Raw genomic sequence first — 27,378 nt, 5'->3', positions numbered from 1 at the left:
GTTCTCAATCCATCTCACTGTCCGCTCATCCAGTCAACACTTCCTAGGTTTGTCTGTGAGGATCTTGTGAGAGACGGTGTTGAAAGCCTTGCTGAAGTCGAGGTAGACAACATCCACTGCTCTGCCCTCATCCATTCAGGTAGTTGTCTTGTGGTAGAAGGCAATCATGTTGGTCAAGCATAATTTGCTTTTAGTGAATTCAAGCTGATTCTCCTGCTCACTTTCTTGTATTCCACATGCTTAGAGAAAACTCACAGAATGAGGTGCTCCATCACCTTGTTGGGATTGAGGTGAGGCTGACTGGTTTCCTTCTTGCCCTCTTTGAAGAGTGGAGTGATGTTTGCTTTCTTCCAGGCCCCTCTCCTCATTGCCAGACCTTGCAAAGACGACCACTGTGGTGTTTACCAGCTCCTCAGGACTCGTGGATGCATCCCGACAGGGACCATGGATTTGTGGATATCCCCTTTCCCTCGGTGATCTCTAATCCAATTCTCCCTGCCAAAGGGAGAATCTTCCTTCCAACATTGCTTTTCCCCGATCCCCTGGGTCAGAGATTCTTGAGGGCTGGTCTTGTCAGTGAAGACTGATACAAAGGAGGCCTTCAGTACACCTGCCTTTTTTTTTGTCCTCTGTCACCAGGGCCCCAGCTCTATTTAGCAGCAGGCCCACATTTACCTTAGTTTTCCTTTGGCTTTTATACATTTGAAAAAGCTCTTCTTGCTGTCCTTGACATCTCCTTCACCAGACTGAATTCCAGATGGGCTTTACTCTGACAAAATCACTGTATTTTTTCCAAGTAGCCTGGATTCTACCTCCTGTGTATCTCCTGCTTGTGTTTGAAATTTCCTTGTTGAGCCACAGAGTTCTCCTTCATCCACGGAGTTCTCCTGCCCCTTTTGTTCAATTTCTTGCTCATGGGGAAGCACCATTCTTGAGCCTGGAGGAAGTGGTGCTTGAATACTGACCAGCTCTCTTGGAATCCTCTTGCCTGCAGGGCCTGTTCCCATAGGATTCTTCCAAAGAGGTCCCTGAAGAGGCTAAAGTTAGCTCAAAGCCATGTTGAAGCAAGGTCTCCAAGGATGAAAGCTCACCTTTCAGGTGAATCCAGGGGAACATCACCAGGGAAAGGGGTAGAAGAGGTGACTGCATGCCACAGGATCAGAAATGCATTAGGTGGGGAGCCAGGACTCACTTCTGGAGCATGCCTGGCACTGCCTGCTCAAGTCCTTTGTCAGGAGGCTGATCTCAGCACGGGGAGCATGGAGTGAAGCAGCCATAGCAGAGACCTGCGTGTCTCACCCCAGCTCAAAAGCCGATCGTGTCCCTCAGTGCCTCATGGAACCCCTCATGCTCTCAAGGGGGTCTGTCCCAACCCAGGGACAGCTCTTGCCTCAAGGGAGGGATAAGGCAGAGCAATCACCAGCACCTTTCCAGACTGCCTAAGTCTCTGCCAACGTGGACTTCTGTGGGGTAAGAAGCCGATGAACCAGTCTGCCTAAATATTCAATGGGAAGACCTTAGTGCCAGTCCAGAGACATGATCATAAAGACATGGTCTTGGACAAACGTTCAAGAGGTCAGCACTCAGCAGCCACAGTCCTGAGCTGAATGCTGACAGAGGGACTGCCCAGATGCATCCTGCCATGGAACCCCATTCAGTCTGTGCCTGGACTGTTCTTGGGCATTAAACATTCACACTAATGCACCGACACTGAGACAGACAGGACTTGATATTGCTTCCTGAGCAGGCACTGCCAAGAAGTGTCCTGGAAAAGAGGTGACATTAGGGACTCAAGAAGCAACACAGCACTGAGTAGTTCCTAGACATCACAGCTCCCAGCAGGGTGCATGGTGGAGAGGAGCAGGCTCGATACTCCCCAAAGAATGAAAAGGAGCCCACAGAGAAGTCAATAGACAAGAGGGACCACATCTCATTTCAGCACCAGAGATGTGGGGTCACCCACTAGACAGGTGGGTGGCCCAGCTAACACCAGAGGCCTTGGGCTGTGCTTCCCACACCGAGAAATTGCTGAGGCGAAGGATCCATGTCACATATCCTGCCAGAGAGATCTTGGAGGCTGTCAGACTGGTGGGGGAACAGAGCCTCTTGCTGGTGATACAATTCACCAGAGAACAGCATCTTGCACACATGGGTGGCAGAGATTTTGGTTTCACTGCAAATGGAGTCCTGGCAGGCAGTGTGGGACCGGGGTCACCACCTGTCCTGGGACACGGGTGTCTAGCAGCACCTGCTGCTCCTCTGGGCAATGACTGCTCGAGGCAGAGATGTCAGTCCTCTGCTTCATGCCTGAAATCTCTCAGGGTATGTACTCTGCAGTCTCGTGGGTTCCTAAGGCAAAAGTATGCATATCCTGGATTACACACGGGGGAAACCAGAAGTTGTCAGCCACTCACAGATCTCTCCACAGGAGAGAAAGAGCTAAAAACACTGCAAAGACGCCTACAGGAAAGGCGATTTGCATGAAAATAAAGAGCCTCCAGGCAGGATAGGAAGTGATCCCTGATTTACTCTGTGTGAGGCATCATCACTTGAAAGTAGAAAACTGAACTGCCAGGGCTTCTGCTGCTTCCCAGCGCCCTGCTACTCCTATGAAGCACTTTCCCAACTTCCTTCAAGAAGTGAAGACGGCAGTCAGGAGTCACAGTCCAGCCACAGCAGACCACAGGCTGAGGAACTGCCATTCCCCAGCAGTGTTCCACCTGCACCCTGATTTCCTGTTTCCTGCTCAATTCTTCTGCAATTTGCAGGCACTCCCTCCCTGCCAGCTCTCAGCAGCCAGCTCAGCCTCTGCTGAAATGCCAACACATGCCTTAACACATCCTGCAGGCACGGGCAGAGCACCTCACCCTGCCCAAACACGGACACTGTGCTGGGGTGTCGGGATGCCACAGCGCTCCCAGCTCAAGCATCCAGCAGCATCACCACCCAGGCCACATCTACAGAAAGAAACTCTTGCATCCCTCAGCCCCTATTTTACCTTCCATACCTAATCTTAGTGAGGATCCAAATCTACTGCCATGTATTTTCTCTTCCCTTCAGTACCTTTAGTGGGAAGCATTTTTTCTCCAGAGCTTCAGCTGCCTTGGCTGTGCAGGCTGTGTCCAGTTCTCAGTGCTCACACTACCTTTCTGGATCACACCGCCTCTCAGGAGGCTGCTCGCTCCCTCCTGCCACCCTGCCAGGCCCCAGCCTCCTGTCACCACCACTAGAGGAGCAGGTGTTGCAGCCAGCCAGGAAAATGCTACAAGAGACGGTGGGACAGGGCTTACATTGAGGTGTATATGGGACTGAGTGCTCTGGGATGCCCTGGTGTGGCAGAGGAGGCCAGGAAAACAGGAAGTCACAAGCCAGGATCAGTTTCATTTTCAATCCCTCAGCCTCTGCATTGATGATGCTCCAGGTTAAAAAAAAAAAATGCCAGCCCATACAGCAGCAGTGCCTGTTGAGGGCCAGTGGCTCTCGGAACAGGGATCTCACCACTGTCCCATCTGTCAGTCCCACCTGGCACGCCCAAGGGATGGGACTGTCCCGTGGGGACACCCATTGATGTGGGCTTGGGGTCTGATGGACGGCAGCCCTGCCCCAAGCCCCGCAGCAGCACAGGGAGAGCCCACACCCAGCGGAGCTGTAGAAAAGGAAATTGTCCCATTTAATGACCTCGCCCCCGTAACACAGACGTGAGCGCGTCGCCGACGGGCGGCAAAGCAAAGTGCACAGTGAGCGGGACTCAGCCCCCGGCCCGGAGAAGGCGTGGCGGGGCTCGGGGTGCCCGGCCAGCAGCAAGGACAGGGAGAGCCCCGGGCTCGGTCCAGTTGGCACCAGTGTCAGGTCCAGTTTGCAGGGAGGTACGGCTCTCGTTCGGCTCCGTGCAGCGCAGGGAGGGCGGGGGCAGGTCAAGTGTACCAGGACGGAGGCCAGAGGAGGTGGGTCTGGGGGCGCCTGGGAACACATCCTGCAGAACACCACCACGGCAGGTTTGGAGCCTCCCTGCCCGAACCACGGTTTAACCAAAGCAGGGAAAAGGGAATAGAGAAGGGGCTGAAGGCAGAGCAGCCCGGGCAAGGGCCCTCAGGTCTATCTAGCTATTCCCATTTGCAAGGTATCCGGTGAGAGGGTGTGTGGGATCTGCCAAGCACCCCAAAACGGGAGTGAGCCTGGGTGACAGACGTTTACCAGCAGTTCCACGTCCCTGACAGTCTCTCCCAGGTGTGACTCAGGCAACCCCGTGCCAGGAAGGGGGTCCGAGGGAGCCGGGCCTCCCCTCATTATCTGATGGAAGCATCGCTGGGGGGATCACGGTCAGATTCCTCGCTCTCCTCATTCGGGGCTGACTCGCTGTTGGAGTTTGGGGTGAAGGCAGGAGACTTTCTGCAGAGAACAGTAAAGGGCAGCAGTCACAGCATCGCTCAGGTGTGGGCAGGGCTCACCAAAGCAAGAAGGAGAGAAGCTGAAGTGCGCCTTTGGGCATGTGTGGGTCTGCATGAATCCCTGGGTGCTGGGAGGGTGTTCCAGAGGACACCAGTCAAAAACATAAAGCAGAGCTGGAGGAGATGCTAAAGGGGCTGCCCAGAGCAGGACCCTGACAAGGTATGTAAGGCCCGGGGTCTGTGAAAGTTCACCACAGGGGCCCCCAGCCTGGAACCACCCTGGCTCCACAGGCCTTTGGGGACTTACACAATGTCCCTGCACAATGGCAGCTCCTCTCTCCATCAGGGGGGTCTGGCTTCATGTGCCAAAAGTGACTCCTGTGTGTCTCCTACCTACTGCAGAGGTGGCACCATGACCTGTGTGGAGGCCAGCCAGGAGGTCAACAGCCTCTGGGAACTGCCCTCTCTCCACACCACATGAGGGCAGGGCAGGAGTACTACCCAGTCCTTCAGCTCCCTCTCGCCACCACCCTGGCTTCAGGCCCAGAGCACGGGTGTCCCAGCTCTCCTGCTGAAGCTCACCTGTCCCCAGACTGGGTGATGAGCCGCCGGCAAGTCTCCATCTGCACATCCAAGCCTCGCTTCATGCTGCACATTTCCATGTACTCGTGCAGGTGCCGGTTCATGTCGTTCTTGGCTGTGGCCAGTTCCAGCTGCTCAAGGGAAACGGTGCAGAGATGATCCCAGGGCATGTGGTGCAGGGCATTGGACATGGCCAGACCGAGGGCTGTCACCACATTACCAGTGACCTGCTCCAGCATTGTGTCTCCCTCCCCCAGGGACCCACTCCCCCACTTCACACCCTTCTGCGCCATGGCCTCCCCACTTCTTCCTTTTCCCACCTCTATTTGGTCGATGGTTTCCTGGTACTCCTTCTCACGGCTCTTGAACAGTGACTCCGTGTCCTTGATCACCTTCTCCAGGCTGTCATCCTGCTGCTGAGGAGAGCAGACAGCAGGTTTAGAGGCAGGCAAGCGTCCAACATGAGGAACGAAAGGCAAGAGAGAGACAAATCAGAGAAAGAACTGGCAGCACTGGGAAAAGAGGAAGAAATATATACAATGTAGTGCAAATAAGACAGGAGTCAGTCCTGCCAACATGGACTCGAGAGACTCAGGACTCGCCACATTGGGCAGTGACTACATCAACTCGAACAAGCCCGGCATTGCACTGAAGATTTGGAGAGCACAGACCATTCCCGAGCACAACACATCCCCAGGGGACTGCCAAGGGCCAAAGATTTGAGATGACAAGGGCTTTGGCCAGACACCAAGGCCTCTGTTTGGGCAGTTTTGCTGCACAGTGGGTAGGTGGGCTGGAGAACACGAGCAAGGATCACCAGAGACCAGTCCAGCCAGAGAAGTCTTCTCTTCTGGATGGGCTGTGGCTCTCCCCACCCTCAGCACCCCACCCTCAGCACACCCTTCCGGCTACAGGTCCCTGGCTGGTCTCTAAAAAGGAGACCTCAACAGGGATGCTGTAATACATTCATGCAGAAAAGGCAGGAAAGCACCTGTACAGGCCTGCAAAGGGAAAAGGGGCTGAAATCTGGTCTTTGAGAGAGCATCTTCCCAGGCTCAGGCAGGATCGAGTGTCCCAACCCAACGAGACCTCAGGGCCCTGACACCACCGTTACCTCCCCCTGCACCTCTGCGGCTGCAATGGCGTATCCGGAGAAGTCCTCCCAGAGGAGCAGCGTTTCTTCTGTCTCCTCCCACGTGAGGCTGTCACAGTCATCCTCAAAGTCATATTCCCTCCTGGGCACAAGGGAACAGCACGTCAGCACCCAGCAGGAGAGCCACAGCAGGCAGTGGGCTGTGTCGGTGCCAAAGCCTTGCACCCGCTCACAGGCGGGGCTGCAGCTCTTGGGGGTCTGGCCAGGGTGAACTCAGGTGTGCCCAAACCCAGCAGCTGATGGGGAAGGGGCTGGCTTTATGGTCAGGAGCCCCAGCAAGTTCAGGCACAGATTCCCAAAAAGGTGGGAAGGGTGGCAAGAGGAGGGGAGCTGGACCAGCTCCCAGTCTCAGCATAGGTGGGCTCAGGTCTCCCAGGGAGTCAGTCCCACTGTGCCACAGAGAACAGGGTGAATGAACATTCTCCAGAGCAGCATCTCTCATCTTGCCCTCTCCTGGGAAGGGAAGCCACAAACCACCCTTGCCCTCCCCATCCCGGGACCAGCAGGGAGCCTGGTGCTGGAGCCTGGCTCGACACCGCGGGCAGAGGTGCACAGCAGCCGCACTCACAGCTGGTTCAGCATCCTCTGCATTTCCTCATTGATACTCATGGCCGTGGTCTCGTCCTCCTCCTCCTCGTCAGGTTTCCGGGAGGCATCGCTCTCTGACAGTGAGGTGTCCTCGTCGCTGACCTGCTTGCGCTCCCGCTTCCGCCCCACCGAGGCTGGGACCTTAACGGGAGACAAGTGCAGAGACTACAGAAACGAGGCCGGGTCCGAGGTCAGGAGCAGGTAGTTGGGAGGAGATGGAGGGGAAAGGAATGGTGGAGGGACAGAAAGGAAGGGAAAGAGAGAAAGACAGAAAGAAACGAAGGAAGAAAAGAGAGAGAGAGAGAGATGGGCTCATTATGATCAGGTTAAAGATGGGTGCAATGGATAAAACATGGTTTTGGCATTTTCTAAAATTAAAACTAAGCAACTAAAGATGGAATCTATGGATCTGATGAGAAAAAACAATGTGGTTTTACTGCAGAAAAACTCAAATCACCCGCCACCCCAGTCCAGAGACAGGGAAACACAGTAACAGAAACAGGAAAAAAGAGACAGTCTGCAAAAGGTGAAATATGTCAATTTTTAGAGTCCGACCTTTTTTAAAGAAAGTTTAAAATTTGTAAAGTTTCTCAACTGAATGGAACTAACCAGTTGCTTCTGTAGGGACAAAGAGCGAGACAGAAGGGCAGCAACATCCAGAAAGAGAAAAGAGACAGAGACAGAGAAGAGAGACAGAGAGAAGATGACGGAGAGGGGAAGGGAAAGGAGAGAGATGGAATTAGAGACAGACACTCAAGCAACTTGTCTCCCTCCTGCAGCTGTTCCCCTAGCACTGTGGGGTCCCCGGGCCCAACACAACAGGTCAGCAAGAGGTTGAGGGGACTCTTGATGTCCAAAGCAACATCTGGGGCTTTCCACCTCCACTCTGTGCCCTTTTGCCTGGTCCTCCCGAGAGAGACAGAAAGCAAGGGACTGCAAGGACCAAGGGCAAGGGTGACCAAGCGTCTCCCCTAGAAGGGGGCTGGTGTTGTCTCTTCTACTTCCTTTGGGATCTCTCCTCCCCAGAGCTGGTGGCTGAGTCTGGAGCAGCAGCGAGCACTTCTCACCTGAAACATCTTGATCATGTCCTCGCAGTTCCGCTGCTGTGCCACATCACACAGCTTGGCAGTGATATCGATGCGACGGCAGATGTCCATGTCCACCTTCATGGCCTTCTCCTGGATCTTGGTGTCCAGCTCCGTGATGTTCTGAACCCACAGCACCACAAGAAGGGGACAAAGGAGGAATATCAGGCAAGACAGATGGCAATTGGTGCCGCCACTTCCCCCCTCATGCAGGACTGCTCCCACGTCCCTGCTTTTCTCACTGCACCCTGGGCCAACCCTGCCAGTGCTGGAAGGGCCCAACCAAGGAACTGCTTTTCTACACAGCCACACCACTTGGAGAGGACACTGCTGTGGGGTTGGAGAGGGATTAGGGACTCACATTGCTCATCAGTCCCTTGAAGACCACAAGCTCTGCCTTGAGCTGCTCCACCTTCATGGCCAGCTCCTCCTGGCAAGCTTCAGCCTCCTGGGCTTCCTGCACCAGGGAGAGAGAGATGTGCAAATCAGCACCAGTGTGGGGCAGCTGGGGTGCAGGGGAAGGGGGAACAGCAATGCTCACCTCCTGCAGCTCAGTCACCCGGTCCTGAAGCTGGACACGCACCGTGTACTCCTCTTCCCATCTAGGGAGACAAACGCTGGTCAGATCCCATCGGCCTCGCCTCGCTGGCTGCCAAAGGGAGAGGACGGAGCGGCAGCTGCTCACTCCAAAGCTATCCGAGAGGGGGGGATGACAGCACCGGGGCGGGAAGGAGAACGTGCCCAGGAATGTATGGCCTCTTGTTTTCAGGCAATGGCAGCTGCCAAGCCCACTGGCCCCCCCGGCCACGAGCCCTGCCCCACCACGGCCGCCCGCCCCGCCATGGGGGGAGCTGGGGACACTGACCGCAGGCTCTGCACGGCAGCTGGGCCGCACGCCCTGCCACACCGGGGCCGGCCCATGGCCCGTCACAGCCCACGGCCTCTCCATCTGCCCCTGAGCCCCACAGCCCTGGGCACAGCAGCTCCAACACTCAGCAACAGGTTTGCAGATGAATTGCAGAGTTGCCACCATCTGCATCATGTTTGTGTGTCTGCAGTGTTGCAGTTCAGGCAACAGGCAGTTCTGTCCAGAAGCACAAACCCTGATCTTGACACCAAACCACCTCACAGTGTGAGGGACCAAGATGTGCATGAAGGGCTGCTCTTCTGCCTGTCCCAATGCAGAGGGCTGCCCTGTGCCAGGCCACGCTGCCTGGGCAGGGGCACAAGACTCCTTGGCTCTACTGCTGCGTAACAGGTCGGATTGAAGAACGCTGTTTCATCCCACAAGGAAGCAGTATGGATTGTGCCACTTTATGCCGGGCTGTCCGGTGGGTACTGGGCTCTGCAGCTTGGCAAAAAGCAGAGCTGCAAGGCGCCCAGCCTTGCTGTGCAAAGACACATCCCCTGGCAATTATTATATTATATTTCACTGCATGAGATCAACCTCTTGGGTCACGCTGCAGCGTTGGCCCAGCCCACGGTCTGTTGGGAGGCCATCAAGCCGTTCTGCTCTTGGCTAAGTGACGATCCCATAGAGCAGGGGGGTTGGCATGCGCTGCGGTGCGGCATGGGGCAGGGCTGCTGCATTCTTACCCAGTTCCTGGCTCTTCTGGGAGAGCCAGATTTTTCTGAGAAAGCGAGATTGCTCTGGGATAGCAACCAGAGCTGAGCCCTTCCTGGTGCTGTGAGGTCTGGTTTCTATTTAATGCCTGCAAGCACCAACACAGACACTGCGACTCTGCACAAGGATGTGAAAAATCTCTCCTCTCACTTACCCACACCAAGTTTGAACAATAAATCCTAAGGTCTAGGAGGCCAGAAAGCATATGAAAAGCCCTCACATTTGTTACCTTGGGGTAACTGGATGGTCTGATGATGTGGGAGAGCCCTGGCTTGTGTATTTCTAAGCTCTTAAAGCTAGCAACACTGCTCCTTACTCAAACGAGGACAAAAGTGTGCACTCCTTGTGTTGGTGTTGGATCCATACCACAGCTCCAGAAGGGGAATCAAAGAGTGTTCCCATCCCTTTGGAGAAAGAAAGATGAAGGGAAAAGAAAGGAGAAAGTTAAAAGGTAGAATTGCCCTTATATGGGAACTGCTCAAACAAAGCCTCCCTCCCCAGGGACAAAAACGCCTTCCACCATAAGAAAAAAATTTCAGCATCTTTCTTGGTGTGGCACTGCCTCTTTTTTGGTCCCCGCCTCCCTCTGGGTCTCTATATAGCCCAGACTCACTGGGGACATAAAGCATAGCTGCAAATCCTGGTAAGAGTTCATTTCACACCGGCGCTATGGAAGACAAGCGCAGGTCATGCACACACCGGCAGAAAAAGGCAGGAGAAAACAGCAATTCACCCCACTGAGGACAAACCCGTGCACCCATCCATTGTGAACCTCTCTCCTGCTCCTCTCCTGCCTGGCTCCTTCTCCCCTGCTCCCTCCTGCAATGCACCACTCCTAATAATAACCTGCCTGCAGCACTGCGCCCGCAGCCCCGCACGGCCGCCGGCCGCTCCCAGGGCGCTGCCAGCTGGAAGCAAGGCTGCCCCACACAACCCCACGGCCACCAGCACAAGCCAAGGGGAGAGGGGAGGCCCTTCCTGCACTACTGCAAGGCAACAACCTGCCCAAAGGCACACAGCGAGGGCAGGAGGGTCCCAGCTGCACGCAGACCTGACCAGCTACAGGACAGCTCTCCCAAAGCCAGGGACGAGAAAAGATGCAGTGCTGTCCGTGTCAGGCGTGTCCCTTCAATGAGTTCACTTAGGAAAATCAACAATTCCCCCATCTTTAAAAATCTTGTTTACTGCAACAGGGACTGGGGTGCTTTACCCCATCCTGCAAGGTCAGTGCACACTGGGGCTTTGGGATGCTCGGGGCCTGAAGCTCCATTTATCCCCTCTTGCCATATCTAAACTATGTTTGAGCTCACCTTAATGGGGATGGCCCTGCAGCCTGGCACAGCTCCTCGCAAATTACAACAACAAAAGACCTTCTTGAAGCATTTTAATAAACAAGGGGGCTTATAAGAATGATGGAGAGACTCTGTACCAGACCTTTTGCCTGCAGTGACAAGAGGCGAAGGTTTTAAACTGAAAGAAGGTTGGTTTAGACTGGACATAAGGAATAGTTTTTTCTGATGGCGGTGAGACACTGAGCAGGTTGCACAGAGCTGTGGATGGCCTATTACTGCAAATGTTCAAGGTCAGCACTTTGAGCAACATGACCGAGTGAAACCTCACAGCAGTGAGATTGGACTAGGTAACCCCTAAAGGTCTCCTCCAACCCAAACCATTTTGTGACTCTAACACACTCACTCCACATTTCCAGTGTATCCTTGCAACATCCAAGAACTACTTGTGAATACAGGTAGCAGGTGTAGCAGACAGCACAAACCAGATCCCCAGCACTCAGCAAGTCTGTATGATACTCCCAGGCATCCTGTGCCCCCATCCAGGCCACCTAATTTCAGTCTGTTGCTCCCAAGTGCAGCTCCTGTGAGCCTCTCTCCTGCTGCTGCAACTATCCTCATCCCCCCCTATAGCCCCCACAGCCCTCCTGGACCCCTGACTGGAATTCCAGGCCCTCTGTATCCAGAGAGAAGCTCCTGCTGCATGGCTCCAAGTGCGGTGGGGCACATGGCAACAATGCTGTCCTGAAAAAAGCACAAGCTCCAGCACCCAAGCCACGGGTAAGAGAACTGGGAAGTCCTGTGTTAATATGGCCTCTTCCATCTGTCTCCAGGCAGGTGGCAAAGGCATGACACCAGCTGCACTGTCCCCATGGCAGATCACAGCCCACCGTGGCAGGGAACTCTCAGCTCCCAAGGGATGTTGGTGTCAGCCCCCAGCATGGAGAAGGGTGTGGAAATGGGATCCTTCTGTCCCATTCCCCTGTTTGGGACCTGGCTGTACCCGTCACAAAGTTCCCAGTGCTGGATAGGGTCTGGGGGTGGGGTCTGCTTTCCCCCAGCTCCTGGTAACACACTCCAAAAATAGATCCCACCAATAACACTGGCTCATAGCAGCTTGTGGTGCCCCCCCCATCTGACCCTCAGCAGTCCCCCTGTCACCCCCTCTGCAGCCTTCCCTGAAGCTCACTTGCCAGAGCAGGACAACCCTGAAAAGCTTTCCATTCTCCTGAAGTTTCAGCAGCATCAACAAACCCAACTTGGTCCTCTCTGGCTGACTCGCTTTGAGGCTTGAGCTTTTCTGGCCAAAAAACTGGCTCCACCTTCCCACTCTCTGATCTGAAAATCCATCTCTGGAGAAGGAGCCTGACCTCTGGCTTAATAATAAAAGGCCTTAGGTACACGCAGCAGTTGGTGGGCAAGAAGAGATGCCAACTCTTCCTTTCCACGTGCCTCGCTCAGTGCCTTTGGAGCATCTGACAGGCAAGTTTGCTCAACCTAAGCCTTATAAAGCCAAAAGCAGAAGGTGTCATCTTGGACCCCAGCCTTGATCCTGGCACTGGAGTCCATGGCTGTGCAGAACCGGGCAGTGGCACAGCTCCCGTGGGGAGCTGGGTGTGGAATCACAAACTTTCTAACTGCTTCTAAAGCATCACAACGTGACTCCTGGAAAAACCCCAGCCCAGTCGCTCGGGTGGTGTCAGTCGCCAGTGGCGCTCCCGCCCGGCCCCGCGCACTGACCCCGCCACGCCGGCCCAGTCTGATCTCATCCTACGTGCGGATCCGGGAGCAGCCTCGGAAACCGGCCTGACACAAAAGCACGGCCGGCAAGAGGCGAGAGCAGCGGCCGCCCTGCACGGGAAAGAAGAACCGGCCAAGAGATTAGCTTCGCATTCTGCTTCACCCTTCTCCAAGGCACGTGCCAAGCCACGGCTATTTTGGGTGGAGAGGAAAGCCCCCGAGGAGTGGGGTGTCCTGCCTCGGCTCTCCGCTGCTGAGGGGCCAGCTGGAGAGCGCTGGCGAGGGAAAGGGCCTAGGAGAGGCCAGCCACCCTGCTGAGGGGCTTCTCAACACCTTCTGACACATCCAGAGAACTCTTCCCAGCAGCCTTCTCCAATCCAAACCCGCTCACTGCTGCATGTCCACCTTCCTCACCTACTTTCAGGCTGCTCCTCCTTCCTGAGCGTTTCCAGACCCCCTCGGTTTTAAAACACAGCTCCTGGAACCATTCCTGGAGTTATTCCCTCCCTGCTTGGAAAAGCATTTCTAGTCCCTCGTGCCAGGTTGGTAAGATGGAAAAAGGCTCACCGAACATCCCGAGAGGACTCACACACCAGGTGGCAAGGGAGGAGACCCATGCACAAACAAATGCTTTCAGGGGTCCACGTTTTTCCTCATGCTGCCTGCAGACCGCGCTCCCGAGAAGTCTGGCCAGGACTGCCGCCTTCCCTCCCTGCTTCTCCCGCACGGTGCCCACCGGGCAGAGCCCCGCAGCCTCCCCGGCCATAGTTTCGGTGCCCCGGGGAATGCCGCCGGTGCCCCGCGCTCCCGCCGCCCCTTCTCACCTGCGCTTGTACTCGTCGCGCTCCCTCTTCACCTTGGCCAGCACGTTGTAGAGGGCTCGGATCTCGGGGGTGATGGTGTCGATCTGCACACCCACCCCGTCGGGGTGGACCCAGGAGACGCCCGGTCCCTGCACCAGGGTGGTCTCGGGCCCCGGGCCGAGCCGCCGGGCTTGCGAGAAGGACCAGATGGTGCCGGGCATGAAGCGGGAGCCGGCGGAGAAGGCGGAGGGCTGGCCGGGAGCACCGGGGCGGGAGCCGGGGGACCCCAGCGCCCGGGCCGACCCCAGCCCCAGCCCCAGCCCCGGCCCCAGCCCCAGCCCCAGGGTGCGGATGGGACCCACGAAGCCGGTCTGCACCGCCTGGTCCCGGCGCGGGGGTCCGCGGCCGCGGCCGCCCGCCCCCTCCTCCAGCGCCTGCTGCAGCTGCTTCTCCAGCTGCCGGTTTCGCCGCTCGAGCTCGTGGACCTTGGCCAGGAAGCAGCGGAACCGCAGGTTCAGGGTCTTGAGGACGCTGATGTTGGAGCCCAGGTCGTTGCGGAGGGCCATGGCGGCGGGCGGCGCGGGGAAGGGGCCGGCGGGCGGCTCCCCGGCCAGGGGCTCGGCGGCGGGCGGCGGCGGCAGCTCGGGGCCCGCCAGCCCCTGCTGCTCCTGCGGCAGGAGGAAGAGGTTGGGGCCGAAGAGCGGGTTCATGGCGGCGGCGGGACGGGGCGGGGAGCGCCGGGCGGGGGGGATGCGCCCGGCCGGCCCCGGCGGCGGGGGCGCGGCTTCCGCTGCGGCGGGGATGCGGCGGCGGCGGGCTCCGAGAGCCGCCCCCCGCTCCCCCCGCTGCCCGCCGCCGGCCCCGGGGGGAGCGAGCAGAAGAGGGGACACGGCAGAACCTCCCTTTTCTCTGCCGGCCCCCCGGCTCTCCCCCCGCCGAGGGGCGGCCTCCCCGGTGGGTTTCGGGGCGAAGGGACGCGGCCCGGTGCAGCAGGATTCCCCCGAGGGAAGTCCCTCTCCGGCACCGCTAGCTGAAGCCCCGCCTGGTACCGATTTCCGTAACTAGCTCAGCCGCAACACAGTGTGCCTCTGCCTCCTTTTTAATATTTTATTCTTTTTTGCATAGAATTCAGTGCTTTCCCAGAGCTGCCCCCCTTAAAGAGGGCATAACTTTGCCTCTGCACCCCAAACCTTGTCGAGCCCCCCAAGACAGCTGCCCTTGCTGTGCCAGCAGCCCTCCTACGAGGAACTGCCGCTGGACAATGGCGAGCCGGCGGGCAGAGGAGGCTGTGCGGAGGCAGCCTCTCAGATACGCTTGGCTTGCAACTGGCTTCCTCCTTCCTTGTTCACAAAGCAGCCTCGGGTCTTGTTTCATGTCCCTTATTTTAGCCTGCTTTATGTCGTTCCCTCTTAGCCCTGACCCCGACCCCAGGTGAATTTTGCCGAAAGCGCTGGTGTCGCCCCTCACCCCATTATCCGGTGGGAGGAGACTGCGCACAAATCGATCACTGCATAAATATTTTATGGATGTGGACACCTGTGTTCCCTTGCTGTCTGTGTGCTCCCAGCCTGTTCCCCCCGGACTTCCACTGAGGAGCTGAGCCGAGTGTGACACTTGTGCAAAGCGGCCTCTTCTGATGTTTCAGCTGAGCCATCAGCAAGGGGTGAGTGAGCAGTGGGTTTGAATTCAAAGGGATGCCCAGCACCACACTACTCTGTGGAAGGAGCTGGGCATGCTCCAGTGGGGGACTGTGCTACAGCCCTTCCCGTGGGACCAAAGGTATGGCTCAATCCACACTGCCAGGAACTTCCCAGCTCCACTGAGGATGGCCAGCTTTATGAGTCTTGGCTGGGAGTCGGCCTATTACATGTTCCCTGCTGCTTCTCTTCCAGGGCTACAGGTCTCCTCCCTCCCTCCATTACTCTTCTGCCATCCTGGCCTGGAAGCAGGCCAAATCAAATTTGTTCCCCTCTCCCGCCTTGCTGTGTCCAGCATCAGTCATATCCTGTGGCCTGCCTATCTCCCCCGTCCTGCCCACAGCTCAAGGCTCCCCACATCAGCCCCCAACTGCATTTATAATACTTCCTCCCGCACCAGTAACCATCTGCATCCTCTCTGGCACACCCATGACCACTGGAACTCAACTGGATTTCAGTCCCTCCAAGATGGGCTTAGACTGGGAAAGAAGTGAGCTTTCCTCTTCCATCACCTCCTTTTTAACGCTTTTCCTTTTCTCAAGCAGATGTTCCATTGCTCTGCCTCTGACTAGAGAGGCTGAGTGGTGGCAAGCAGTGCTTTTGTCCGGAGAGAGAAGGGCAGGAAGGCTTTCCTCATGGACAGGCAGAAGAGATCCCCATCTTCCAAAAACCAGTGCTGCAACAGCAGCTGGTAGGGAGCAATGTGCCTGGCAGCAATGCTACCAAATAAACAGCCAGGGAAAAGAGAAGGACAGATGGACGAGAGGGATCCTGGACACAAAGCTTGTCTTGAAGCAGCAGTGACAGCTCCAGCTCGGAAACCCCCCAGCATGTGACCTTTAGCCACTGCTGACTCCCTCCTTCCTGCTGCCAGTGCTGTCACCCGCCCCCCCACGCTGCCACAGCCTGCCTGTGTGCCTGGCAGCCCGTGCTTTCTGCCGGCATCCTCCCCCCTCACATGCTCCTGGTTTTACCCCTCCACACCCTTGCACCTGGGCGAGCAGGGTCAGACAGGGGGGATCTGCTGTTGTGTGCAGCCAGCGAGGAGCACAGGCAAGAGCAGCACCACAAACTATGTAACAAGTGCTTTCCCGAGCTGCTCCTGTCCGGCTGGGGAAACCCAGCAAGTGGTGCTGATTAATGGAATGCCAGTGGAGGAAGGCATTGCCATCCATCAGGAAAAGCTTTTTTTACCAGGAGGCCAGCACAGCACTGGAGCAGGTGGTGGAATCTCTGTCTGTGATGGTTCTCGGGGCTCAGCTATGCAAATCCAGTGATGTGACCTGGTGCTGGGACAGCCCCACTTACAGCAGGAACTGGGCTACAGACCTCCAGCACCTCTTCCACCAATACTCCTGCTGTCTCCTGGACAGGAGACAGTGTGGAGTTTCCTTTTTTCTCTAATTCCCCTTACTTAGGATACTTGCTGGAGTAAAGGATTCTTGCTGATGCAGAAGATGACTGGGGCAAAAGGGCCAACCTATTCTAGTTACTCCTGCAGAAGCCCAGAAACTAGAGACAATCCTGCTACCCAGGGGACCAGGGCACTCCTCTGGACTTAAATCTCACTGCAGCACAACTCCTTATCTTCTCCTCTTGCTTCACCTGGCACTTCTACCAGACCTTCTGACTGCTCCTGCCTCCAGTTTATCAGCTCAGGGCCAACAGTGGCACTGCTGGACAGCAGGTGCTGACATGCAGAACTGCTCATTACAGCTCTTAAAATCATACCTGTAGCCAATGTGGGAAAAGACACTTATTCAAAAACATGGTGGTATTTATCTTACGTTCACAGATTTTAAGGCCAAGAAAGAAGCACTGCGTTTTCTGACCCTGTGCAAAAGAGTGCAAATTCCTGTAGTTCAGATCAGGTACTTGTGTGGGACTCTGTCTCTAATTGCTGACAGCACAGTAAAAAGAACTTAGGCCTCTCCCACCATCCTCCATGGGCAAATCAAGGCAGGTTCTCCAGGTAGCAACCCCCTATTAATATCACCTGTCTCCTTTGCATTTGCCCAGCTGTGGCATCCAGTACCAGGCTGAGATGCTCCTCCTCTCCCAGATCTCAGAAGCTCTTGGTAGCTAACACATCCTCCTTGCAAAGGTACTTCATATGTGAAACCTGTCCAAATGGGCTCCACAGCTTTCACAGAGGCTCTTTTTGTGAGGCATAGGTCTCCTTGGTGTGTCTGTACCCCATCTCCATGCTCCCCTTTCCCTCCAATACCTCAGTGTTACCTTCTCCCTTGCACAGCACTGCTGAAATGTTTCTGTGTAAACTCTCCAAGTCTTCCAAGATCCTTCACTAAAACTGACCCATAAAATCGCTTCCATCCACAAGCAGAGGGAGGTGCTGCAATGAACACAACTTTTGGGCCTAGCAAAGTCATCAGCCCAGTCAGCTGCCTGGATTTGGATGCAAATGTGGAGAAATTGGTGCAGAGGAGCAGCTGCCACCAGCGGCTGGGTGATCACCACACTTGACAGCACACAGAAATGTTCCTGTGTAACAGCAAAGGAGGGAATGGATTTTCTTCTTAAAAATACAGAAACACCAGTCCAGGAGGGAGTTTTGGAGCCAGACCTTCGTGAGAAGGCAGTTTTAAGCAGTACTAAAGCCTGGGACCTAACTGACCTTACCCTCTCAGCAGTTTCCAACTGACTCCATCAGGCAGGTAGGACTTGCAGACATCCTCCTCAGGAGCTCTCCACAGCCTCCCTAGCAGGGATGGACAGCCTGGAGGAACAAGGCCCACTGATGGGACTTGGGTCATTTGTGGATTCAGCCCCTACAAAAGTGTCTGTATCTTCTGGGTGTTACGTGCAATGCAATGAGTGCACAAAGATCCAAATTTCGTACCCAAGTCCCTGAAGTGTGCAGTGCAGGATTTCAGCCCCTTCCTCAGGATACAACCAGACATGAGACAATGCAACCAGAGGCAGCACGCCCGGCCCAGAACAGACATTACAGCACATGACATCACTGGAGTCAGTGACCGACCCCCGTCGCTGCTGGAGTCTCTTCTCTTTCCATTACGCACTCTTGTCCACAGAAGCCTGCATTTCCCTTCCTGCACCACCCCAAGGGTGCAGCAGTGCAGGGCCTGCCTCTCCCTCCCGGAGTGCAGAGGGGAGCTGGCAGCATTTGCAGCCTGCAAGGCAGGAGCTGCCAGCTGGCTGTCTTCATTGTGCCCTGATAAAGCTTCTCCAACAGACTCCCAGCTTGGGGAGAAGGACTGCACGCAGCACAGTGGAACAGATATCACGACTTCTCTCAACAAGCTTTTAATCTGTGACAGCATTTTTACCCCTCAGATCTGCTTTCAATCCTTGCTCTGCCTCAGTTCTTGCTTTGCTCTGTCTCAGCTCTCACAAGCCACGTTATCAGCAGCTTTCAGATATTAGAACACATTAAAGGAAGGTACTGAAAGATGATCCAGCAGTCACATTTTCCAGAAATCTCAGCTTGCAGGTAACAAAAGATTCCCAGAGTAAGAAGGCAGCTGCAAGCACAAGCCTAATGTGACCACAGCCTTGTACCAGAATGGAGGGGAAACCACCAAGCTTTGTCCCTAGCTGCTGCATCCCCAGTACTGCCTCTGAAGCTTGATGGCAGCATTTCAATGTCTCACTCAACATTCTCTCTCTGAGCAGCGATAACTGCAATGGCTGAAATCAAGAACAGCAGATCAAACCACCAAAGAGAGATGAAAATTCCTCCCATCTCTTCCCAGCTATAACAAAAAGGCTTGCAGGCATGCCAAGTGATTGGAACAATGCTCAGCAAGAGAGAAGTTTTATTGACAACAGTTAAAACAGCATTTCTGCATTTCATAAAGCATAATCCTGCATTCCAGGGCTGAAATTCCATCATAATTTGGACATTACTGGAAACCAGACAGTTACCTTGGGATCCCAACGAGGAAAACTCTATCCCTGCTGCTGGGATTATCAGGATAAACTGGTTCTCAAGCTGAGGCTGCACACTCGCATGGTTACCTCAGCAGGCGGCAGCAACAACACGGGACAGATCAGCATCGCTCCTGAAAGGACAGGCCCAGGGCTTAAAGAGGCTCTTGCTGCTTCTCTCACCAAAACTTAGGATGTATTTGTCCTCTCTGAACATTTCTCAATTTTACAGTCTTTATGCAGATGGGGGTACCAGAAATGCAGTATTGAAGCAGTAATTCCTTCCCTTGGGTCCTATTGCACCTAGTATTTATTTAATTATACTGAAAGACACAGAAAATCTTCCCTTGGGTTCTCTGTATCCAACAATCCAGACCTCAACACAAAAGCCCGAAGTGAGACAGTTGCATTCAGAGGCTCCTCCCTGACCTATTTCACTGGGGAAGTGATGTTACTGTACACTACAACGACACAAAGATTCTGACTTTAGAAGGCTGAAAATTACGTTTTTATTTTTGGGATGTGTTTCCTTTATATACTATTCTACACAGACCAATTTGATTGGTGAAACAAAGACAAACTTCTTTAATTACATTGATCAGACTAGAGGGACATCAAGAAGAAGTCCCTCCTAGGGAAAGAATGTAAACATGTCTTTTGTTTACAGAAAATTCTCTGAGAAAGGAATGTCAGAAAATTAAAACATCTTAAGTATGAACTAAGGTTACAGGGAAGCATGGGGAAAGAGTTAATTTTCAACTAGGAAGGTATTTGTTTAATGGCTATTCAACACAAAACGATAAAGTCAGCCCCCCCCCCCTTCCCCACTCTAATCAGAGTTATAGTAAATAAACCACACAGATAGACAAGCCCTAAAAAGCGTAAGATAACAAGGTCTGTAACAAAGACCAGGGCTCCTGAGACACTAAGAGACTGAACCGTTACAGGAACCACTCAAGTGTAACCTTGAAGTGCTTCAGCCAGAAACTTCACAAGTGATAAAGAAGCAGCATTATCATGGGCATTGTGGGAACGAGCAGATCTGTGATGGGATGTTTGAGGGGAACTGCAGGACCGTGTAAAGTTCATCATGCAATGTTTCAAGATTATGGGAGCAAAACTTAATAGGGGATGTTGAGGGGAAAGACAGAAGGAGGTGAAAGGGAGGCATCAAGCTAAATCAGGGAGAATTGAGCATAGGAAATGTAGAGAGGAATAAATAGGAGCCAGTCACATGGAGACTGGCTGCTGGTCAGTGTGCCTGTGTGGCTGAGCCCTGCTCCCAATTACCACCGTCTGTCCTGGCCTCGCATTAAGCTAATCCCAGCCATTTTCCCTGCACGCACACACGCTGCCAGTCCCGTAGCTAGCTGCAAGCTGTGCTAGCCTGCAAACAGGAAAGGAGGTCTGAGAGCCAGGCAGCAGACAGACCACAAGCCTGAGGACCAGCTGCCAGTGACCCACCAAAGTGTGGGCAGACAATCTACCAGCATAGCCCAGCTTTGATGGGCCAGAGAGCAAGAACAGGATTAGGCCTTTTTCACTGCTCATGTTTTTTAAGTGCTGTTTTGTGTTTCCCTGGGCACTCATCACAGCAGGTTCCCTCAGTTTCTGCTGATCACTCTGTGCCTGGTGGCATCAATAATGAGTGGGAAAGCTGCAGCCTCACATGTAGCAGACCAGGACATTAAAATAGAAATGGCCCAGACAACAGCTTGCTAAGTCTTAAGGAGAAGCAGCTGCATCTGGGTGAACATACAGGCAAAAAGAACTTCTCTGTACAGCTCCACAAACCCAAAGCAATCTCTGCTCAGGTCTGGGAGGCCAAGAATTGAGAGACTGCTGGGGACCAGAAAAATGATGAAATGGGGACAGTCACAAGAGTGAACTAAGTGACAACAGGGAACTAGGGAACCACTGGGCTAGAGCCTTGCCCAGACAAAGCACTCAGCTGACAGCTCCACACAATACAGCCTTCATGCAGGCAGCAAGGATTTCAGCTCCCACTGCTTCTTCACAAACATCCCCGTTGTAGGGAATAAGGACAGACACCAAAAATGCCAGGGCATCAGCTGGGAGTAAGAGGGGTTTCTGATGCAAAGGAATAAGGGGACACAGTAGAATTCTGCATTTTGTTTTCCAAGGAAAAAGAACAAGACTTGAGCAAGAGTATAAAACTTTTAATGGGTCAGTGCATCAGTCCTTGATGCAAAGGGAAAGGAGCCAAGGGGGCTATCACTGTCCCAGGTGCTCAGAGCTGCAGAGAGATGATCTGCACAGAGCAGCAAAGTGGGGGTACACACAGAGCTGCAGCAGCTTTGCCCTCCAAGGAAGGGACCAACATGTGGAAAAGCAGTTCCTCTCACTGTCCATTCGCTTTCACTCTATGCTTCTTCTTCCTGGTAGGGACTTTAGGCCGCATCATTCTGGGAAAAGGCCGGACAGCCTTCAAGGGTCTCCTCTGTGCTTGCAACGAACGTTTCTTCTTCAAAGCAGGTTGGGGCAGCTTCTGCTCTTCTTCAGCTTTTGTTCCCTCACGTTTCTTCTTTTTTGGCGGAGGCTCCGTGATTACGGTATTGGGGACAGCGGGCGGAGCTGCTGCTTCCACAGCAGGCCCTTCATCTGAAATGAGAAAAGGGCGCTGTGAGAAGAGCCTGCCTGGCTCCTGCAGGGGAGGCAGCCTGCCAAGGCAGGCCCAGCCAGCTCAGCCGAGCTCCAACACCACAGTACCTTTCTGTGCCTGCGGGATGGCATTGGAGAACTTCTTGAACTTGGCGATGAAGAATCCATCCATGTTGTGCGTGTGGGGGTAGAAACGCCGCGTGGACTTGAGGGATGGGTGGAAGCGACGGTCCTTGAACCTGGAGGAGGAAGTGGGGTGAGGAGCAATAGAACACCTCTGCTCTAACCTGGCCCCCAAGGAGCAGTCACATGTGACCTGACACGCACCTGGTGAAGCCTTCCTTGCCAAAGTCCAGGCCTGTGGCCACCAAACGGACATTACGTTTCTTCAGGGCATAATCCACAACCCACTCGTTCTCCTCCACCTGCCAGAGGCTAAGCATTAGGATCCAGAACTCACCATCTCCTGAGGAGGAGGTGACCACAGCAGATCGTAGTAGAAGGCACTTACCATGATGGAGCAAGTGCAGTAGACAATGTAACCCCCTGTCTCCGAGGCAGCGTTGACTGAATCTATGGCACTAAGAATCAGCTCCTTCTGCAGGTGGGCACAACGCAGGATATCCATCTCATCCTGAGAGAGAATGAAAGGTTAGGATGCCACAGGCACAGGGAAGAACCCCAGGTCTCTGCTGTGGATGACGGAATGACGAGAGAGCAAAGCACATATAATATACAAGAGTCTGGAGTCTTCTGCAGAAGTAATCTCATAAAACTAGCCCTGGTACAACACACAGAATAAGAAAAGAAAAATGTACTGTAGGTATCTCTCAAGAACAAAGCAGCCCCAAAGGCCTTTCTCTCATGACTCATACTTGAGTCTGCACTAGTCACACACCTTGTTGGTTTTGACAGCAGGATCCTTGGAAATGACGCCTGTTCCACTACAAGGTGCATCAAGCAAGACACGGTCGAACCCTCCAAGAACCTACAGGCAGATGTAGATTTAGATTTGGAGGCAGATGTAGATTTGGAATTATGCTCACAGGTGGGGACTCAAAACAAGGCCAAGAGTAGAATGGGAGCCAGAAGACTGGGAAGGCAGGAAACACTCCTCCCTCCTCCCCGTCCACCTTCCTGCCTCTGTATCAAATAACAAACACACTCCCCAGCAGTTCTGCTCATCCTCCTGTGACAGGTGACTTTGGAGAGCACTGCTTCACTAAAGGGACAGCACAGAAGCTCTGGGTAAGCACTGTAAACAGGAGCATACCTTGGGGAACTGGCGTCCATCGCAGTTACTCACAACAGCATTGGTGACGCCCAGCCGGTGCAAATTCCCAACCACGCTACGCAGCCGCTCGGCACTGCTGTCATTAGCCAGGATCATCCCTGTGTTCTTCATAAGCTGAGCTGCCAGAGGGCAAAACACACCAGCAAGGGGCTGAAAACTTCTCATGCCTTTGTCTCCAGTGACAGCCACCCCCTCCTTTCCTCAAATTCAGTCCCCCTCTATTCCCCCTCTCTGTGCAGACCTGTGGAAACTCCTCACTCGACAGAGCATCCCTCCCAAGGCTCCAGGGTGGTACCTATGTAGCTGGTCTTGCCTCCTGGGGCACAGCACATATCCAGGATGCGCTCATTCTCCTGCGGAGCCAACGCCATCACAGGGAGAAGACTGGAGGCTCCTTGCAGCATGTAGTGTCCAGCCAGATACTCTGGGGTGGCACCTGGGCAGGGAAGGCAGAACAGAAGAAGATGACACGTGCAAAAAAAGAAGGAAGCAGGAACGGGTGAGTTCAGCCCTGTACAATAAAGGTGATCTCACCGATGGGCACAGTGGAGTCATAAATAACAAGTCCCGTCTTCGACCACTTCCCCAGGGGGTCAAGATTCACACCACGGTTGATTAGAGCCTGCAAGGCAGAGAACGGACTGAGACACTGCTCCCCGGGACAGACGCTTCAGGACACAGCCACTGGTTCCTGCTCACCTGTGCCAGGTCCCGCCGCCGCGTCTTCAGCGTGTTGGTGCGAATGGTGACAGGGCGGGGAACCTCGTTAGCCTCCAGGAACTTTACCAGCTAGATGGACGAAGGGACAGAGAACAGAGATAAAAATGAATTCTCAGGGAGGCAGCCAAACCTTCCCATCGGTCAGCACAGCTACGAGCAGGGCAGGGTCCCACCTCAGGGAGCGGGAAGATGTCCATGAGCTTGGAGAGCAGGAAGTCGCTATAGGAGTAGTAGGCAGCCATGTCCCGGCGCAGCAGCGCCAGGTATTCCTGCCGGGAGCGGCCCTCCTCCCGCTTCACCCCAAAGTCCTGCAGCACCTCCATGTTGCCCTGGATGCGTTGGTGGATGACGTGCAGGTCAGGAGGCTCAGCAGGTGGGAACACCGTCAAGGAATCACCAACAGCAGCCAAGGAACTCGCACAGGGGCTCTTTACAAGTACAATCAACCATTGTACACAACAGTGCCTGCGCCAGGAAGGCTCTACTGGAATACTGCTCCCATCAGAGCTCAGCAGATGCATGATTCGAGGCATGAAACCGGACAAAAAAGGTCACAAGGCAGAATTAGAGGGTGTTTAAAAGCATTACTCTAGATAAACAGAGAAAAATAGACAAAAAACCCCTAAAACAACAAAAGAAGTCTTGTAATACTGAAAGCATTACCTGCAGCACAAAAGAGACTAGAAGGTCTCCAAGGGCAACCAAAGGGTACGGAAGAGAGTAAGAAGGGAGACAGGAAATTAAAATCACCAAAGTTCAGCAGCAAACACTTTGGATGCTAGAACTGCTGTCATCAGAAACTCTGGGAATGGGTTATACAAACAGCCACCGGGAAAATCAGGGTAGAGAGAGGAACAAACCACATCATAAGACATCCCATATGTATTTAGGGCTAGAAAGGAAATTAGGGCAGGTTCCAAGCCCCATACAGGGCGTCACAGATTTCCTAACTGTGGTACACAGAAGTACTGCATTATACAGTATCTATTAGGACAGCTCAGCTAAAAATACCTCGTCATGCATAGACACTTTTGCTAAGCAATATGCATGATAAAGTCCAAGTGAAGCTCTTTGGTTGTAATCCAGGCCCCGTGCTGCATCATGCACATGGCTTATGGATGGCACAGATAAAAAGGATATCTTCCTTCTCAATCTCTTCACTAGTTGGCAGTTTAAATTGTTCATCTATATCCAGGTTGAGCTGCAGATCTGGGCCCTCTTCTTCTTTCTGTCCCATTTTCGGCTTGCTTGCTTCTTCTGCTTCCTCTTCCTCCTCCTCTTCCTCTTCGCTGTCATCTTCACTGAGGCCTTCCCTAAGGACAAAGAACAGCATCACACAGACACTTCTCAACAACCATTTCTTAGATGGCAGGAAAGGAAGAAGAATAACAACACAGGCTCCTCATCTATCCAGGAAAGACTCTACACACTCACCTGTCAGGCTTCTGCTTCAGGGAAGCTTTTTCAATAGGCAGCAGCTAAACAGAGACAAAAGATTAATCAAAAAACATCCACAATCTCCCCTCATTTCCCAACCTCTGTGAAATTTACTTGCTCTGTTTAAAAGGGACAACAAACAAGAGCACTGAATGTTATGCTGGAATCAGCTGCTAAACTTGAAATCATTCTTGTGAAGGACAGAAGGGGAAAGTTCTCCACCACCTCACCATCCCCTGCCACTAAAGCCATCCTTTCCCCTCAAGCCCAAGGGGTCCTTTCTGACAACACCACCAACTATTTCTTGTGTAATTAAGGGCAGAAAGTTCCTACCTCTTCTTCCTCTGATGATGAGGCACCATAATCATCCACCATTTCCTCGCTGCTCCCATCCTCCTCCTCCTCCTCCATCTCCCAGCTGCCCTCTTCCACCTCACCATCACTGGATAATTCCACATGGTTTCTTTTAGGTTGGGTTTTCTTGGCTTTGGCTGGAGCCAGCCACTTGGCATTGCCATCACTGAAGCCAGCCTGGCCACGGGCAGTTTGTCCTGCTGCCTTTACAGCACGTTTCTCCTTCTGTGGAGACAGCTGCTCTTCAACTAGAAGCAGAAGAAATGGTTTACATTTAAAGTTAAGCATTATTTCCAAAACCAGCTGCTCTGCTTTTTCAGCAGTTACACAAAAAGGCCTTAGTCCGAGTCCTGAGCTGCCTGTCCAGAGGGAGGGACTGTTTGCTCTCTACATCTCATAAAGTACTGGCCACAGCCTCACCTCTCCCGCAGTGAACCTTTCAGGAGATCTAAATAGAATTACCAAATTAAAACACTGCCTGCCACACAATTCTTATGGTATTTGCTCTGATGTATTATAATATCTTCTGTCCTGAACCTTTGTCTATCCTTCCTTCTTTCTATTTCAAGAGTTTCTTGGCTACACAAGATGTAACACAAAGATTTAAAAGCCTCAGCTATAAAAGCAGCCTGCAACAACCTTACTGTGAATGGAGGATAGGTAAAAAATAGATTTAACATACAGAAGAGAGACCTTTGACTAGTTCTTCAGACTAGACTACCTCCTGGCATGGCAGCCACCAGAAATCAGAATTCATTGTTATTATCTACTAGAGAGTACCCAAAGGAGGGCCAAGATGATAAAGGGTCTGGAGGGGAAGCCTTGTGAGGAGCTGCTGAGGTCACCTGGTCTGTTCAGCCTGGAAAAGAGGAGACTGAGGGGAGAGCTCACTGCAGGCTACAACTTCCTCAGGAGGGGAAGAGGAGGGGCAGGCATTGATCTCTTCTCTGTGATGCCCAGTGACAGGATCCGAGGGAACGGCAATCAAGGTTGTGTCCAGAGAGGTTTAAGTTGGATATCAGAAAAAGATCCTTCACCCAGAGAGTGGCTGGGCACTGGAACAAGTCCCCAAGGAAGTGATCACAGCACCCAGTCCATCTGAGCTCAAGAAGTGTTTGGTCAATACTTTCAGGAATACGGTGTGACTCTTGGGGTGATCTTATGCAGGGCCAGGAGCTGGACTCAATTATCCTTGCGTGTCCCTTCCAACTCAGGACACTCTACGATTTAAAATAATCAAATTCCACGTGTCCCTTGCCTTGAAAACGACGCCAGAGAAGGACGGTCGCGGCAGCCCCCGGGGGGAAGCAGGACGGGGCCGGTCAGCGCGGTTCGGACCCGCTCCCACCCACTCACCTGTCGGCTCCGGCTCTCCTCCTCCTCCGGGCCTGCTCCCCGCCGGGCCGCTGCCCGCTGCCAGTCGCCTCTTCGCAGCCCTGCATCGGGAGGGGAAGCGGCGGTGAGCCGCGGCCCGGCGCGCACACCCCGGCCCGCCGAACCGCCCGGCTCACCTCTTTCTGCCGTGACTGGAGAGCTTCTTCCTGCCGCTCTCCGGCTCTGCGGGAAGACACGCGGCGGTCAGACGGCCGCGGGCGCCGCGGGGCGGCCGCGGGCCGGTCCAGGCCGCACTTACCTGGCGGCAGGAAGCGGGCAAGCTCCACCTCGGCCCCGCGCTGCTTGCGGGCCTTGCGCCCGGGGCCGCGCTTCTCCTTCTTGGTGGGGTCGAGCTTGCGCCCCATGGCCGCGCCACCCCCGCCACACGTGCCGCGCTCCCCGCCGCCCCGGCGCACGCGCCCGCCGCCGGCCCGCCCGCGCGCCGCCCATTGGCCAGCGCCGCCGGCCGTGATCGCTGATTGGCCCGGCCCGCAGCGTCACGGCGCGGGTCGCCCGCCCCCGGGACGCGTGGAGCCGCCCCGCCGCAGGAGCTCCGGGAGCGGGAATACCGCCGTAGGCACTCACAGGGGGGTCCCGCCGCCCAAGGCAGGCAGCAGAGAAAGGCGGGGCGCAGAGGCAAGGGGGAAAGCAGCTGTAGAATCACAGAGACTGTTAAGGTGGGGCCGAAGAGGTTTAAAGATCATCTAGCCCAACAACCA

General features: G+C 54.2%; 2 protein-coding genes across 6 annotated transcripts; both read right to left on the bottom strand.

Moving 5' to 3' along the window:
- Nucleotides 1-3,647: 3,647 nt before the first annotated feature.
- On the bottom strand, nucleotides 3,648-14,016 carry IFFO1 (intermediate filament family orphan 1). 5 transcript variants are annotated; one of them, XM_066175483.1, is made up of 9 exons: nucleotides 13,274-14,016; nucleotides 8,338-8,398; nucleotides 8,158-8,253; nucleotides 7,779-7,919; nucleotides 6,692-6,876; nucleotides 6,097-6,205; nucleotides 5,291-5,386; nucleotides 4,971-5,101; nucleotides 3,648-4,389 (listed from the first exon to the last, which is right to left on the bottom strand). In XM_066175483.1, exons 1-9 carry the CDS (start codon nucleotides 13,960-13,962, stop codon nucleotides 4,287-4,289), a joined length of 1,611 nt encoding a protein of 536 aa, XP_066031580.1. In that variant the 5' UTR covers nucleotides 13,963-14,016; the 3' UTR covers nucleotides 3,648-4,286. The 5 variants fall into 5 exon arrangements, with proteins under 5 accessions (XP_066031580.1, XP_066031579.1, XP_066031582.1 ...); XM_066175482.1 differs by having other exon boundaries at nucleotides 5,291-5,383; nucleotides 6,085-6,205; nucleotides 13,274-14,015; XM_066175485.1 differs by having other exon boundaries at nucleotides 5,291-5,383; nucleotides 6,085-6,205; nucleotides 6,692-6,852; nucleotides 13,274-14,015.
- A 7,001-nt stretch (nucleotides 14,017-21,017) lies between these two features.
- NOP2 (NOP2 nucleolar protein) lies at nucleotides 21,018-27,058 on the bottom strand. The gene is made up of 16 exons (XM_066175479.1): nucleotides 26,919-27,058; nucleotides 26,797-26,842; nucleotides 26,642-26,721; nucleotides 25,265-25,533; nucleotides 24,929-24,972; nucleotides 24,635-24,807; nucleotides 23,668-23,867; nucleotides 23,474-23,563; nucleotides 23,309-23,396; nucleotides 23,070-23,210; nucleotides 22,754-22,893; nucleotides 22,379-22,468; nucleotides 21,992-22,114; nucleotides 21,808-21,905; nucleotides 21,589-21,719; nucleotides 21,018-21,480 (listed from the first exon to the last, which is right to left on the bottom strand). The coding sequence occupies exons 1-16, from the start codon at nucleotides 27,022-27,024 to the stop codon at nucleotides 21,221-21,223; spliced, it is 2,079 nt and encodes a 692-aa protein (XP_066031576.1). The 5' UTR covers nucleotides 27,025-27,058; the 3' UTR covers nucleotides 21,018-21,220.
- Nucleotides 27,059-27,378: the final 320 nt, after the last annotated feature.

The sequence above is a fragment of the Chamaea fasciata genome, unplaced genomic scaffold (genome assembly GCF_029207755.1).
Source record: "Chamaea fasciata isolate MVZ Bird 193981 ecotype frontalis unplaced genomic scaffold, bChaFas1.0.hap1 SCAF_2, whole genome shotgun sequence".
Lineage (NCBI taxonomy): Eukaryota > Metazoa > Chordata > Aves > Passeriformes > Sylviidae > Chamaea > Chamaea fasciata.
Note: the sequence above shows the minus strand (reverse complement) of the source record. Positions and strands in the feature narration are given on the sequence as shown.